This window comes from Patiria miniata, unplaced genomic scaffold (genome assembly GCF_015706575.1).
Source record: "Patiria miniata isolate m_02_andy unplaced genomic scaffold, ASM1570657v1 HiC_scaffold_7, whole genome shotgun sequence".
In the NCBI taxonomy this organism is placed as follows: domain Eukaryota; kingdom Metazoa; phylum Echinodermata; class Asteroidea; order Valvatida; family Asterinidae; genus Patiria; species Patiria miniata.
The window spans coordinates 46,386,529-46,402,534 of record NW_024037074.1 but is presented as its reverse complement, the minus strand read 5'-3'; the positions used below and the strand labels follow the sequence as shown (position 1 = coordinate 46,402,534).

At 44.2% G+C, this 16,006-nt stretch overlaps 1 protein-coding gene across 50 annotated transcripts in view; it reads left to right on the top strand.

The window, feature by feature from the left end:
- Positions 1–16,006, top strand: part of LOC119745555 (fibrillin-2-like) — a 37,683-nt gene that overhangs the window by 16,259 nt on the left and 5,418 nt on the right. For 20 of the 50 annotated variants that reach the window (XM_038221991.1, XM_038221989.1, XM_038221990.1 and 17 more), the window contains 35 exons: positions 46–162; positions 2,036–2,170; positions 4,961–5,071; positions 5,180–5,413; positions 5,503–5,748; positions 5,853–6,086; positions 6,199–6,444; positions 6,548–6,793; positions 6,901–7,134; positions 7,242–7,475; positions 7,565–7,810; positions 7,916–8,149; positions 8,262–8,507; positions 8,611–8,856; positions 8,964–9,197; positions 9,305–9,538; positions 9,646–9,879; positions 9,987–10,220; positions 10,328–10,561; positions 10,669–10,902; positions 11,010–11,243; positions 11,351–11,584; positions 11,692–11,925; positions 12,033–12,266; positions 12,374–12,607; positions 12,715–12,948; positions 13,056–13,289; positions 13,397–13,630; positions 13,737–13,970; positions 14,078–14,311; positions 14,419–14,652; positions 14,760–14,993; positions 15,101–15,334; positions 15,442–15,675; positions 15,777–15,899. In XM_038221991.1, the coding sequence (XP_038077919.1) occupies positions 46–162; positions 2,036–2,170; positions 4,961–5,071; positions 5,180–5,413; positions 5,503–5,748; positions 5,853–6,086; positions 6,199–6,444; positions 6,548–6,793; positions 6,901–7,134; positions 7,242–7,475; positions 7,565–7,810; positions 7,916–8,149; positions 8,262–8,507; positions 8,611–8,856; positions 8,964–9,197; positions 9,305–9,538; positions 9,646–9,879; positions 9,987–10,220; positions 10,328–10,561; positions 10,669–10,902; positions 11,010–11,243; positions 11,351–11,584; positions 11,692–11,925; positions 12,033–12,266; positions 12,374–12,607; positions 12,715–12,948; positions 13,056–13,289; positions 13,397–13,630; positions 13,737–13,970; positions 14,078–14,311; positions 14,419–14,652; positions 14,760–14,993; positions 15,101–15,334; positions 15,442–15,675; positions 15,777–15,899 (7,812 nt within the window). The remainder of the gene's footprint in view (positions 1–45; positions 163–2,035; positions 2,171–4,960; positions 5,072–5,179; positions 5,414–5,502; positions 5,749–5,852; positions 6,087–6,198; positions 6,445–6,547; positions 6,794–6,900; positions 7,135–7,241; positions 7,476–7,564; positions 7,811–7,915; positions 8,150–8,261; positions 8,508–8,610; positions 8,857–8,963; positions 9,198–9,304; positions 9,539–9,645; positions 9,880–9,986; positions 10,221–10,327; positions 10,562–10,668; positions 10,903–11,009; positions 11,244–11,350; positions 11,585–11,691; positions 11,926–12,032; positions 12,267–12,373; positions 12,608–12,714; positions 12,949–13,055; positions 13,290–13,396; positions 13,631–13,736; positions 13,971–14,077; positions 14,312–14,418; positions 14,653–14,759; positions 14,994–15,100; positions 15,335–15,441; positions 15,676–15,776; positions 15,900–16,006) is intronic. The other 30 variants (XM_038221992.1, XM_038221973.1, XM_038221971.1 and 27 more) reach the window with 29 other exon arrangements.

The following is a 16,006-nucleotide window of genomic DNA, read 5'->3' as shown; positions in this document are numbered from 1 at the left end:
TCGTAATCGTTAGCGCATGAAAATCTGAAACTGGTTCCATTGCAGGATCCAGAAAAGACGAACGTAACGGTATGTCCAGGGGGTCGGTACTTGTGTAAGGTGAACTACACCTGCTGTATGTCCAAAACGCCCGACGTTTACGGTTGCTGCCATTTTAAAGAGGTTTCTACCACTTGAATCTGTTTGTGGGACTGCTTGGCAAAATGAGACTGACATTTGCATAGGTCGAAGTGGGGAAAAAATACAAAAACAAAATTGGGGGTGATTTTTTCTTCTTAGATTTTCAGATTTTTGTAAATCTGCTGAAATCACTTTATTATTGATGTACATAAGGCCAAAAAAAAAAATAAGTCGGTCTCTGGTCAGCGCGCGCGTCGATTTTAATCATGCGCGTCAATCTTTTTTTTTTTCCAAAATGTTCCGCGGTAGCTCCAACAGCGCCCTCTATTGCCGCACCTCCTAAATTTTTTTTTTACCAAAGAGCACCAAGGAATGGGAAATTGCACCAAGGCAAATGATCAAAAGCACCAAGGCAAATTATGGAGGACACCAATGTACATGAGGACACCAAATAGAAAAATAGTACCCCACCTTGTCTGTACAATCCAAGCTTGAAGAAAAAAAAAAAAGCCAAAAAAAAAAAAAAAGCCGCGTCCCCGCGTCAATTCCGGAACTTTGGTCTGACCAGAGACCGAATTTATTATTTTTTTTGGCCTAATACTGGAGTGTTATAGCGCACATATCTACCAACCAGTAGGTACTCAAGGTGCTGGAAATTATGTCTATTATTCAAGACAGGTAAATAAAGTTTATGAAAAATATGAGACCTGTTATGTAGCACCTTGTAAGGGTTTACAAGGTGCTGCGGCGCATATTGCAGCCACTGCTAGAAAACACCGAGGGCAAACCCGTTCTCTAATAGTTACTGGGTTCTTTAACGTGCATTACACAGCACACGGGACCTACGGCTTTACGTCCCATCCGAAGGACGAAGCAATAATGGTAAAGCGCCTTGCTCAAGAGCACAAGCACCATGTTCCCACGGTCAGGATTCAAACCCATACTAGTACCACGGCACATCACCGTAACCATTGCACCACAGCACCCCGCTTCATGCTAAAAACAAGTTGAGGGGGAGAAGGATTGATGACCTCATTAGACCGAAAGTTAGAATGAAAACACCTCTTTTTCTTTGAGAATTACTGGAAAACTCAACCCTCAGCGCTACAATCTTGATGTGCCTGTGAAACTGTTTTAATTTCTTGCCATCAACCCGAACATGATAGCCCAACACGGGTGTGTTTGTTCGTACAAACTCAAGTTGATGTTTGTTGTCTTTAAAATGTCTACTGCACAGGATTTAAAGGAAAAGTGTGTTTATTGTGGAATAAAAGTGCTTTTAAGAAAAAAACAATTGGCATCGTTCATTTTCACAAATATATTTTCTCGAAAGTTTTAAGGCCTTTTCCCCGGTTTTTTACCTTATTGAAGATAAATGCATGCTAACTATTAACAGCCATAACTTGTCAACGAAATGTCCAATTGAAGTGCAACCAACAGTATCAAACCCTCGTTTCGACCTCTGCCAAGTTTTGTCTCATTTTGCCAGATTGCCTCACATTTTTTTCCCCAGGGATCAATGAAATACTTGTAGATATTAATTTCTGCAAGTGAAAATATCTTTAATAGTTAGAAAATAATAGAAAATCTTGCTACCTGTACATGTATTTATTTCAACAGTTTGAATATCTTCAAAATAATGTACTTGATGTACCCTTTTGGAAGTGGGGGTCAATTTTTCTTTAAGTTGTGGTTTGCTAACGATTGGTAGTTTGATCGTTTAACAGACGAACAGCCTCCAAATTCAAAATTTCTTTTTCTCTTCAATATAAAAGGGGAAAGTCTTTATAAAAATGAAAGTTCTTGTCATTAAGATATATGATTTATCGTCTAAAAAAAATAACCTTAACAACTTCCTCAAATTATATTTTCAGTTGGTAGCGGCGCTAACTAGTGATAATTCTATAACTTTCAGGCTACGTGTTGCAGCGACAATGTACACTGCTGCCAACATGGATATGTATGTGACGTAGTTAAGCACAAGTGCAAGAAGAACTTTGAATCCATTCCTTGGGAGGAAAAAACTGATGCAGAGGAGTTGACGACAGAGGTTCTGTTTGGCAAATTCTATTCTCGTTGTTCATCACATTCCGTCGTTTCATTTTCAGGATTCCATGAGACTCCCAGCTTCCGCTTTTGCATCGTACTTTTGTCTTGCGTCCATTGTAAAGTGGACAAGAAAAGGTTGCAAAGCGCACAGTGCTTTGGAATTATTAGGGCTTGAAGTCCGAGAGATTGTTCATTGTAGGAAAGGATCACATTAATCCCAACCCCCAGGGTTTTTTTTGCTAGGAAGCATCCCCTCAAACCTTCAGAATCCTCCAACTGCCTGCTTGTAAAATTGAATACAGCTTCAATAAAACCGCTTGCATTTGTTCAGTGGAGGAGTGACCACTGCCTCAATCCTTCAAAATCCTCCAACAGTCATTGTAACACAATCATAAGGAATTGGCGATCATGATATCCAGAAGTAGTGCGGGTGATATTAAGTTTATCTAGACCTAAATTTGTGAATTGCTAAGCATAAACAACACAAGGTACAGCCTAAGACCTTGACACAGTGCATCCTCCAAATATTGACTGACATATTTATCAGAAGTGGGTTTTTTGCGTACTCATGATCAGGCGAAATTGAGAAACCATTGAAAAGAAAAAGTGTAACTTAACTTTTTTGAAAGGAACTTTAATTTAACCTATCATTCCATAACATGCTCAACGCTAACCAATGATTGTATACCCTTGCTTTGCAGTACAAAGACACAATTTTCAAGAATTCATATATATTTCTAGGTTGATACATTACCGATACTAATGTCATTTTCCTGTTTTTACCCATTTGATTCTTCATTTTTCATTGTGAATTGTAATTGTGTGAATTAGCTGTTTGAAAAATCTGTCCCTTTTTGACAATAATTGGTAGTCAGTAGTGCATCATTGTTTTGTCATGGTGGTTGTAGCCATGTATTGTATTGTCATTGTGACTTGACTGGTATTCTTAGTATTTACACAATGTACCACAGTGTTACCAGCTTTTGTGTGTGTGTGTGTGTGTGTGTACATGTACATCATATCGTCTTGACTGGTAGTCTGCATGTAATATACATGTATCCTCATAATTTTATTTCTAGTCAAATTAAAATATTGCCATGGTTTTGACTGATTTAACAGCTGTAAATTATCAGTGGAACAAATTGGATTGGATTGTTAAAGAAAATGATTTTTTTTTCTTTTCCTAGCTTTGCCACTAATTTTGTATCAACGTGTTTAAGGGCACTTTATATGGGCTTTGTGTGCCAACAAGAGAGAGCGCTTTTCTACCACTTAAGGCCAAGTTCGGGCAAGGACCATTAGTCGACTAGTGGTTGATTTGTGACGTACCTTACGCCTACGCACTGATAGCAACGTGCGAACGTCTCTAGTCAAGCGCTGGTCAAAATGTCATCGCAAAACTCGTGGATCCTGGCTCCCTGCTGTACGCTATGAATGGGCGTGACTATTGGTTACCAGCGATGCAACCAGGTTGGTTCCAAATAGTCGACGAGCGTAGTCAACCACCGTCGACTAGACAGATTTCAGGCTAACTTTAGTCGAACTATGGTTAACCAACGGTCAACAATAGTTCTTGCACGAACTTGTCCTTAGAAAGCAACGTGGACAGGACACATCGCATGCGCGTACTGGTTCGCGAGAAGTACGCACGACTTATGTTATTCTGAATGTACACAATGCCAGAGCATCTTCGCGTGAGCGTCCAGCGTCGTCGGCATTGCGTTCGAATATCTCTCCAAGTTGTCTCCTTCAACCCTCCCTTGGGGGCACTTGTGCACGGAGCCGATAGATTAGAACAATTACGTGGCACAATGTAGTTTGTAAAGCATAGAATAAGAGTCGCTGAATTTGAATGTTGGAAGTTACAGAAGGAAAGAAAAGGTGTGAAGTAATCAGTCTAGTCATCGCTGAGGTCAAAATTCATTCACTTGCCACCACCATGAAGCAGAAATGTGAAAGAGAAACTTGCAGCCATCATACATTTCTTGCTGTTCCATATCATCCTGCTTTGTATGTCACAGACTTGCACGCTAGAATTGTCATCCAAACGTGAGTACAATGTATATTATGTGACCTTATCTGTTTAAACGGTGCCCTTGTTCACAAAAAGTCACAAAGTTGTTTCTACTCACGGTAGTTTTCATTCAGATGATTTGAACTTCCAAAGAACATACTGTTTATCAGTTTGCTTTTTTTGTTATATGAAAGCATTTAGAAAATATGGAGAAAGTGGGCATTGACTAGTGAGCAAACTACAGTACCTAGCAACCAAATCATCATTTTGCGATATTTTATTCATTGAAAAAAAGGGATTTAATAATAGAATGTAGATTTAACAAAACCTCTTAATAGTCTGGAAGGCCAATTACGATGAGCCACAATATACATTCTAAATTCAAGGCGGCCAACCGTTACCAGAGAGGTCTCATATGTTCTTTCATCCTTACATTTTTCTCTCATTTCATAGATATCTTCATGCAGTCCTTGCTTAAGATTTTCTTTATAAATCAATGCTTGTCATACTGCTGTGCACAGCTTTGTAGCATTGTTCCTTCAGAACCACACTTTGAAATTGCTGCACTCTCTGTCTTGCAGTCCATCAAAAAGCATGACAGAAAAAAAAGCCTTTCAAGTTGAGAGAAAGTACTAATTGAAGCATAGGGATTAACGTCAAATGGTCATAATAGATCACCAAGAAAAATAAGACAGTTTGAATATCTCAAGATGTTTGTGTAAACATGAAAACTCAAACATCAGATTTATATATCTTTAAACCAATTGTATTCCATAGATTGTACCAGAGCCGAATGTCGTATGCCCTGGTGGTTCAGCCCAATGTCCATCTGGTAACACCTGCTGCATGCTGGCCTCTGGACAATGGGGCTGCTGTCCACTCCCTAGTGTAAGCAAAGAACATCTAATTGTTAATAACCTAATGAGATTTTATCACATGAATAGCTTTTCACCCAACAGTCCTATGACCTAAAATGAGTTGATATCTTTCTTTCAGGCTGTGTGCTGCAATGACCATGTCCACTGCTGTCCTCACGGATACACCTGTGATGTCTCTCAGGGAACCTGTTCACTTGGAGATATGGTTCTTACATGGTATGAGAAGACAGAAGCCAAACCTCTGGTACCAGAACCAAACGTTGTATGCCCTGGTGGTTCAGCCCAATGTCCATCTGGTAACACCTGCTGCATGCTGGCCTCTGGACAATGGGGCTGCTGTCCACTCCCTCAGGTAATTAGCAAAGAGCCACTTGCAGTTTTAACCTTGGCTGACTTTCCCCTGAACAGACCTATTCAACTGAGTTGGCATCTTCCTTTCAGGCTGTGTGCTGCAGTGACCATGTCCACTGCTGTCCTCATGGATACACCTGTGATGTCTCTCAAGGAACATGTTCACTTGGAAATTCAGTTCTGCAAATGTATAAGAAGACAGAAGCCACATCCCTAAGCACTGCTGTTCTTCCAGGACCTGACGTCGTATGTCCAGGTGGTTCAGCTCAATGCCCAACTGGAAACACCTGCTGCATGCTTTCATCTGGACAGTGGGGCTGCTGCCCACTCCCTCAGGTAAAAACATGTACTTGGATAAACTTTAGTTGATACAATATCTCTTGAGCTGTCTGGCAGATGGACCGATTACCTAAACTGAGTTGTTATCTGGTTTTTTTCAGGCTGTGTGCTGCAGTGACCACGTCCACTGCTGTCCTCACGGATACACCTGTGATGTCTCTCAGGGAACCTGTTCACTTGGAGACATGGTTCTTACATGGTATGAGAAGTCAGAAGCCAAACCTCTAGTACCAGAGCCGAATGTTGTATGCCCTGGTGGTTCAGCCCAATGTCCATCTGGTAACACCTGCTGCATGCTGGCCTCTGGACAGTGGGGCTGCTGCCCACTCCCTAGTGTAAGCAAAAAACCACTTACATATTATTAATGTTTGATGATTCTTATTTTTAGAGTTTTCCCGCCAAACGGACCTGTTACCTAAACTGAGTTGTTATCTGGGTATTTTTCAGGCTGTGTGCTGTAGTGACCATGTCCACTGCTGTCCCAATGGATACACCTGTGATGTCTCTCAGGGAACCTGTTCACTTGGCAAGATGGTTCTACCATGGTTCGACAAGACAGAGGCCACATCCCTTAGTACTAATAATTCACCATCCCCGAACATCATATGTCCTGGAGGCAGATATCAGTGTCCCACAGGAACTACATGTTGCAAGTCGAACACTGGTGCTTATAACTGCTGCCCATATCCACAGGTTTGTAGACAAGTGAAGTCTGACTTTCGAACCTCCAATATTTTTCAATATACGTTTATTTTTATAATAGAAGTAAATGCTTTTCCTCTTGTTATGTTAACAGGCTGTTTGCTGTGCTGACTACATACACTGCTGTCCATATGGCTATATTTGTGAGCTTTCAACAGCAACGTGCCACCTAAATGGCCTTTCTCTACCGTGGGAATCGAACAAAGAAGCTGTATCGCTGAGTGATCCAGCGATGCCAGAACCAAACGTTGTATGCCCTGGTGGTTCAGCCCAATGTCCATCTGGTAACACCTGCTGCATGCTGGCCTCTGGACAGTGGGGCTGCTGTCCACTCCCTAGTGTAAGCAAAGCCCACTTTATTGTTAATAACTTAATGAGATTCATCACGTGAAGAGCTTTTCACCGTACAGTCCTGTTACCTAACATGAGTTGATATCTTTCTTTCAGGCTGTGTGCTGCAGCGATCATGTCCATTGCTGTCCTCACGGATACACCTGTGATGTCTCTCAGGGAACATGTTCACTTGGAAACATGGTTCTGGCATGGTATGAGAAGACTGAAGCCAAACCTCTAGTACCAGAGTCGAATGTCGTATGCCCTGGTGGTTCAGCCCAATGTCCATCTGGTAACACCTGCTGCATGCTGGCCTCTGGACAGTGGGGCTGCTGTCCACTCCCTAGTGTAAGCAAAGAACATCTAATTGTTAATAACCTAATGAGATTCATCACATGAATAGCTTTTCACCCAACAGTCCTATAACCTAAAATGAGTTGATATCTTTCTTTCAGGCTGTGTGCTGCAATGACCATGTCCACTGCTGTCCTCACGGATACACCTGTGATGTCTCTCAGGGAACCTGTTCACTTGGAGACATGGTTCTTACATGGTATGAGAAGACAGAAGCCAAACCTCTGGTACAAGAACCAAACGTTGTATGCCCTGGTGGTTCAGCCCAATGTCCATCTGGTAACACCTGCTGCATGCTGTCCTCTGGACAATGGGGCTGCTGTCCACTCCCTCAGGTAATTAGCAAAGAGCCACTTGCAGTTTTAACCTTGGCTGACTTTCCCCTGAACAGACCTATTCAACTGAGTTGGCATCTTCCTTTCAGGCTGTGTGCTGCAGTGATCATGTCCACTGCTGTCCTCATGGATACACCTGTGATGTCTCTCAAGGAACATGTTCACTTGGAAATTCAGTTCTGCAAATGTATAAGAAGACAGAAGCCACATCCCTAAGCACTGCTGTTCTTCCAGGACCTGACGTCGTATGTCCAGGTGGTTCAGCTCAATGCCCAACTGGAAACACCTGCTGCATGCTTTCATCTGGACAGTGGGGCTGCTGCCCACTTCCTCAGGTAAAAACATGTACTTGGATGAACATTAGTTGATACAATATCTCTTGAGCTGTCTGACAGATGGACCAATTACCTAAACTGAGTTGTTATCTGGGTATTTTTCAGGCTGTGTGCTGCAGTGACCACGTCCACTGTTGTCCCCATGGATACACCTGTGATGTCTCTCAGGAAACCTGTTCACTTGGAGACATGGTTCTAACATGGTATGAGAAGACTGAAGCCAAACCTCTAGTACCAGAGCCGAATGTCGTATGCCCTGGTGGTTCAGCCCAATGTCCATCTGGTAACACCTGCTGCATGCTTGCCTCCGGACAGTGGGGCTGCTGTCCACTCCCTAGTGTAAGCAAAGAACCACTTGCATATTATTAAGTTTCGATGATTCTTATTTTGAGAGTTTTCCCGCCAAACGGACCTGTTACCTAAACTGAGTTGTTATCTGGGTATTTTTCAGGCTGTGTGCTGTAGTGACCATGTCCACTGCTGTCCCAATGGATACACCTGTGATGTCTCTCAGGGAACCTGTTCACTTGGCAAGATGGTTCTACCATGGTTCGACAAGACAGAGGCCACCTCCCTTAGTACTAATAATTCACCATCCCCGAACATCATATGTCCTGGAGGCAGATATCAATGTCCAACAGGAACTACGTGTTGCAAGTCGAACACCGGTGCTTATAACTGCTGCCCATATCCACAGGTTTGTAGGCTCGAGAAGTCTGACTTTCGAACCTCCAATATTTTACAATATAAGTTCATTTTTATTATAGAAATAAATGCTTTTCCTCTTGTTATGTTAACAGGCTGTTTGCTGTGCTGACTACATACACTGCTGTCCATATGGCTATATTTGTGAGCTTTCAACGGCAACGTGCCACCTAAATGGCCTTTCTCTACCGTGGGAATCAAACAAAGAAGCTGTATCGCTGAGTGATCCAGCGATGCCAGAACCAAACGTTGTATGCCCTGGTGGTTCAGCCCAATGTCCATCTGGTAACACCTGCTGCATGCTGGCCTCTGGACAATGGGGCTGCTGTCCACTCCCTAGTGTAAGCAAAGAACATCTAATTGTTAATAACCTAATGAGTTACATCACGTGAATAGCTTTTCACCCAACAGTCCTATTTCCTTAAATGAGTTGATATCTTTCTTTCAGGCTGTGTGCTGCAGTGATCATGTCCACTGCTGTCCTCACGGATACACCTGTGATGTCTCTCAGGGAACCTGTTCACTTGGAGACATGGTTCTGGCATGGTATGAGAAGTCAGAAGCCAAACCTGTTGTACCAGAGCCGAATGTGGTATGCCCTGGTGGTTCAGCCCAATGTCCGTCTGGTAACACCTGCTGCATGCTGGCTTCTGGACAGTGGGGGTGCTGTCCACTCCCTAGTGTAAGCAAAGAACATCTAATTCTGAATAACCTAATGAGATTCTTCACATGAGTGGCTTTTCACCCAACAGTCCTATTACCTAAAATGAGTTGATATCTTTCTTTCAGGCTGTGTGCTGCAGCGATCATGTCCACTGCTGTCCTCACGGATACACCTGTGATGTCTCTCAGGGAACATGTTCTCTTGGAGATATGGTTCTCACATGGTATGAGAAGACAGAAGCCAAACCTCTAGTACCAGAGCCGAATGTCGTATGCCCTGGTGGTTCAGCCCAATGTCCATCTGGTAACACCTGCTGCATGCTGGCCTCTGGACAGTGGGGCTGCTGTCCACTCCCTAGTGTAAGCAAAGAACATCTAATTGTTAATAACTTAATGAGATTCATCATGTGAAGAGCTTTTCACCCAACAGTCCTATTTCCTAAAATGAGTTGATATCTTTCTTTCAGGCTGTGTGCTGCAGTGATCATGTCCAATGCTGTCCTCACGGATACACCTGTGATGTCTCTCAGGGAACATGTTCACTTGGAAACATGGTTCTGGCATGGTATGAGAAGTCAGAGGCCAAACCTCTAGTACCAGAGCCGAATGTCGTATGCCCAGGTGGTTCAGCCCAATGTCCATCTGGTAACACCTGCTGCATGCTGGCCTCTGGACAGTGGGGCTGCTGTCCACTACCTAGTGTAAGCAAAGAACATCTAATTGTTAATAACCTAATGAGACTTATCACATGAATAGCTTTTCACCCAACAGTCCTATGACCTAAAATGAGTTGATTTCTTTCTTTCAGGCTGTGTGCTGCAGTGATCATGTCCACTGCTGTCCTCACGGATACACCTGTGATGTCTCTCAGGGAACATGTTCTCTTGGAGATATGGTACAGTCATGGTATGAGAAGACTGAAGCCAAACCTGTTGTACCAGAGCCGAATGTCGTTTGCCCTGGTGGTTCAGCACAGTGTCCATCTGGTAACACCTGCTGCATGCTGGCCTCTGGACAGTGGGGCTGCTGTCCACTCCCTAGTGTAAGCAAAGAACATCTAATTGTTAATAACCTAATGAGATTCATCATGTGAAGAGGTTTTTACCGTACTGTCCTATGACCTAAAATGAGTTGATATCTTTCTTTCAGGCTGTGTGCTGCAGTGATCATGTCCACTGCTGTCCTCACGGATACACCTGTGATGTCTCTCAGGGAACGTGTTCTCTTGGAGATATGGTACAGTCATGGTATGAGAAGACAGAAGCCAAACCTCTAGTACCAGAGCCGAATGTCGTATGCCCTGGTGGTTCAGCCCAATGTCCATCTGGTAACACCTGCTGCATGCTGGCCTCTGGACAATGGGGCTGCTGTCCACTACCTAGTGTAAGCAAAGAACATCTTATTGTTAATAACTTAATGAGTTTCATCACGTGACTAGCTTTTCACCCAACAGTCCTATGACCTAAAATGAGTTGATATCTTTCTTTCAGGCTGTGTGCTGCAGCGATCATGTCCACTGCTGTCCTCACGGATATACCTGTGATGTCTCTCAGGGAACATGTTCACTTGGAAACATGGTTCTGGCATGGTATGAGAAGTCAGAAGCCAAACCTGTTGTACCAGAGCCGAATGTGGTATGCCCTGGTGGTTCAGCCCAATGTCCATCTGGTAACACCTGCTGCATGCTGGCCTCTGGACAATGGGGCTGCTGTCCACTCCCTAGTGTAAGCAAAGAACATCTTATTGTTAATAACCTAATGAGATTCATCACATGAATACCTTTTCACCCAACAGTCCTATTACCTAAAATGAGTTGATATCTTTCTTTCAGGCTGTGTGCTGCAGTGACCATGTCCACTGCTGTCCTCACGGATACACCTGTGATGTCTCTCAGGGAACCTGTTCACTTGGAAATATGGTTCTAACGTGGTATGAGAAGTCAGAAGCCAAACCTGTTGTACCAGAGCCGAATGTGGTATGCCCTGGTGGTTCAGCCCAATGTCCATCTGGTAACACCTGCTGCATGCTGGCCTCTGGACAATGGGGCTGCTGTCCACTCCCTAGTGTAAGCAAAGAACATCTTATTGTTAATAACCTAATGAGATTCATCACATCAATAGCTTTTCACCCAACAGTCCTTTGACCTAAAATGAGTTGATATCGTTCTTTCAGGCTGTGTGCTGCAGTGATCATGTCCACTGCTGTCCTCACGGATACACCTGTGATGTCTCTCAAGGAACCTGTTCACTTGGAGATATGGTTCTAACGTGGTATAAGAAGACAGAAGCCAAACCTCTAGTACCAGAGCCGAATGTTGTATGCCCTGGTGGTTCAGCCCAATGTCCATCTGGTAACACCTGCTGCATGCTGGCCTCTGGACAGTGGGGCTGCTGTCCACTCCCTAGTGTAAGCAAAGAATATCTCATTGTTAATAACCTAATGAGATTGATCACGTGAATAGCTTTTCACCCAACAGTCCTATTACCTAACATGAGTTGATATCTTTCTTTCAGGCTGTGTGCTGCAGTGATCATGTCCACTGCTGTCCTCACGGATACACCTGTGATGTCTCTCAGGGAACCTGTTCACTTGGAGATATGGTACAGTCATGGTATGAGAAGACAGAAGCCAAACCTCTAGTACCAGAGCCGAATGTCGTATGCCCTGGTGGTTCAGCCCAATGTCCATCTGGTAACACCTGCTGCATGCTTGCCTCTGGACAGTGGGGCTGCTGTCCACTCCCTAGTGTAAGCAAAGAACATGTTATTGTTAATAACCTAAAGAGATTGATCACATGAATACCTTTTCACCCAACAGTCCTATTACCTAAAATGAGTTGATATCGTTCTTTCAGGCTGTGTGCTGCAGTGATCATGTCCACTGCTGTCCTCACGGATACACCTGTGATGTCTCTCAGGGAACCTGTTCACTTGGAGATATGGTACAGTCATGGTATGAGAAGACAGAAGCCAAACCTCTAGTACCAGAGCCGAATGTCGTATGCCCTGGTGGTTCAGCCCAATGTCCATCTGGTAACACCTGCTGCATGCTTGCCTCTGGACAGTGGGGCTGCTGTCCACTCCCTAGTGTAAGCAAAGAACATGTTATTGTTAATAACCTAAAGAGATTGATCACATGAATACCTTTTCACCCAACAGTCCTATGACCTAAAATGAGTTGATATCTTTCTTTCAGGCTGTGTGCTGCAGTGATCATGTCCACTGCTGTCCTCACGGATACACCTGTGATGTCTCTCAGGGAACCTGTTCACTTGGAGATATGGTACAATCATGGTATGAGAAGACTGAAGCCAAACCTCTAGTACCAGAGCCGAATGTTGTATGCCCTGGTGGTTCAGCCCAATGTCCATCTGGTAACACCTGCTGCATGCTGGCCTCTGGACAATGGGGCTGCTGTCCACTACCTAGTGTAAGCAAAGAACATCTAATTGTTAATAACCTAATGAGACTTATCACATGAATAGCTTTTCACCCAACCGTCCTATGACCTAAATTGAGTTGATTTCTTTCTTTCAGGCTGTGTGCTGCAGTGATCATGTCCACTGCTGTCCTCACGGATACACCTGTGATGTCTCTCAGGGAACATGTTCTCTTGGAGATATGGTACAGTCATGGTATGAGAAGACTGAAGCCAAACCTTTAGTACCAGAGCCGAATGTCGTATGCCCTGGTGGTTCAGCCCAATGCCCATCTGGTAACACCTGCTGCATGCTGGCCTCTGGACAGTGGGGCTGCTGTCCACTCCCTAGTGTAAGCAAAGAACATCTTATTGTTAATAACTTAATGAGTTTCATCACGTGACTAGCTTTTCACCCAACAGTCCTATGATCTTAAATAAGTTGATATCTTTCTTTCAGGCTGTGTGCTGCAGCGATCATGTCCATTGCTGTCCTCACGGATACACCTGTGATGTCTCTCAGGGAACATGTTCACTTGGAAACATGGTTCTGGCATGGTATGAGAAGTCAGAAGCCAAACCTGTAGTACCAGAGCCGAATGTCGTATGCCCTGGTGGTTCAGCCCAATGTCCATCTGGTAACACCTGCTGCATGCTGGCCTCTGGACAATGGGGCTGCTGTCCACTCCCTAGTGTAAGCAAAGAACATCTTATTGTTAATAACCTAATGAGATTGATCACATGAATACCTTTTCACCCAACAGTCCTATTACCTAAAATGAGTCGATATCTTTCTTTCAGGCTGTGTGCTGCAGTGACCATGTCCACTGCTGTCCTCACGGATACACCTGTGATGTCTCTCAGGGAACCTGTTCACTTGGAGATATGGTTCTTACGTGGTATGAGAAGACAGAAGCCAAACCTCTAGTACCAGAGCCGAATGTTGTATGCCCTGGTGGTTCAGCCCAATGTCCATCTGGTAACACCTGCTGCATGCTGGCCTCTGGACAATGGGGCTGCTGTCCACTCCCTAGTGTAAGCAAAGAACATCTTATTGTTAATAACCTAATGAGTTTCATCACATCAATAGCTTTTCACCCAACAGTCCTTTTACCTAAATGAGTTGATATCTTTCTTTCAGGCTGTGTGCTGCAGTGATCATGTCCACTGCTGTCCTCACGGATACACCTGTGATGTCTCTCAGGGAACCTGTTCACTTGGAGATATGGTACAGTCATGGTATGAGAAGACTGAAGCCAAACCTCTAGTACCCGAGCCGAATGTCGTATGCCCTGGTGGTTCAGCCCAATGTCCATCTGGTAACACCTGCTGCATGCTGGCCTCTGGACAGTGGGGCTGCTGTCCACTCCCTAGTGTAAGCAAAGAACATCTAATTGTTAATAACCTAATGAGATTAATCACATGAATAGCTTTTTACCCAACAGTCCTATGACCTAAAATGAGTTGATATCTTTCTTTCAGGCCGTATGCTGCAGTGATCATGTCCACTGCTGTCCTCACGGATACACCTGTGATGTCTCTCAGGGAACCTGTTCACTTGGAGATATGGTACAGTCATGGTTTGAGAAGACAAAGGCGAGCCCTCTGGTTCCAGAGCCGAATGTTGTATGCCCTGGTGGTTCAGCCCAATGCCCATCTGGTCACACCTGCTGCATGCTGGCCTTTGGACAATGGGGCTGCTGTCCACTCCCTAGTGTAAGCAAAGAACATCTAATTGTTAATAACCTAATGAGATTGATCACGTGAATAGCTTTTCACCCAACAGTCCTATGACCTAAAATGAGTTGATATCCTTCTTTCAGGCTGTGTGCTGCAGTGATCATGTCCACTGCTGTCCTCACGGATACACCTGTGATGTCTCTCAGGGAACCTGTTCACTTGGAGATATGGTACAGTCATGGTATGAGAAGACTGAAGCCAAACCTCTAGTACCAGAGCCGAATGTTGTATGCCCTGGTGGTTCAGCTCAGTGTCCATCTGGTAACACCTGCTGCATGCTTGCCTCCGGACAGTGGGGCTGCTGTCCACTCCCTAGTGTAAGCAAAGAATATCTAATTGTTAATAACCTAATGAGATTCATCATGTGAATAGCTTTTTACCCAACAGTCCTATGACCTAAAATGAGTTGATATCTTTCTTTCAGGCCGTATGCTGCAGTGATCATGTCCACTGCTGTCCTCACGGATACACCTGTGATGTCTCTCAGGGAACATGTTCACTTGGAGATATGGTACAGTCATGGTTTGAGAAGACAAAGGCGAGCCCTCTGGTTCCAGAGCCGAATGTTGTATGCCCTGGTGGTTCAGCCCAATGCCCATCTGGAAACACCTGCTGCATGCTGGCCTCTGGACAATGGGGCTGCTGTCCACTCCCTACTGTAAGCAAAGAACATCTAATTGTTAATAACCTAATGAGATTGATCACGTGAATAGCTTTTCACCCAACAGTTCTATGACCTAAAATGAGTTGATATCTTTCTTTCAGGCTGTGTGCTGCAGTGATCATGTCCACTGCTGTCCTCACGGATACACCTGTGATGTCTCTCAGGGAACATGTTCACTTGGAGATATGGTACAGTCATGGTATGAGAAGACTGAAGCCAAACCTTTAGTACCAGAGCCGAATGTCGTATGCCCTGGTGGTTCAGCCCAATGTCCATCTGGTAACACCTGCTGCATGCTTGCCTCTGGACAGTGGGGCTGCTGTCCACTCCCTAGTGTAAGCAAAGAATATCTAATTGTTAATAACCTAATGAGATTCATCATGTGAATAGCTTTTTACCCAACAGTCCTATGACCTAAAATGAGTTGATATCTTTCTTTCAGGCTGTGTGCTGCAGTGATCATGTCCACTGCTGTCCTCACGGATACACCTGTGATGTCTCTCAAGGAACCTGTTCACTTGGAGACATGGTTCTAACGTGGTATGAGAAGACAGAGGCCAAACCTCTAGTACCAGAGCCGAATGTCGTATGCCCTGGTGGTTCAGCCCAATGTCCATCTGGTAACACCTGCTGCATGCTGGCCTCCGGACAGTGGGGCTGCTGCCCACTGCCTCAGGTGAGAACTTCTATTTTGATTTAATTACATTTGCATCATTTTCATTTTGTCTCCAAAAGAACCTTAAAACTGAATCTTTTTTTTTTGTATCTCTCTTACAGGCTGTGTGTTGCAGTGACCATGTCCACTGCTGTCCTCACGGATACACCTGTGATGTCTCTCAGGGAACCTGTTCACTTGGAAATTCAGTTCTACCGTGGTTTGAGAAGACGGACACCCTTCTTGTAAATACGGACTTCCTGCTGCAAAATGTTCAACAGCTTCTGCTTTCCAACGCATCTGACAACACATCCACTCCATATGATATCATCCCATTGCTGTTTTCATAATT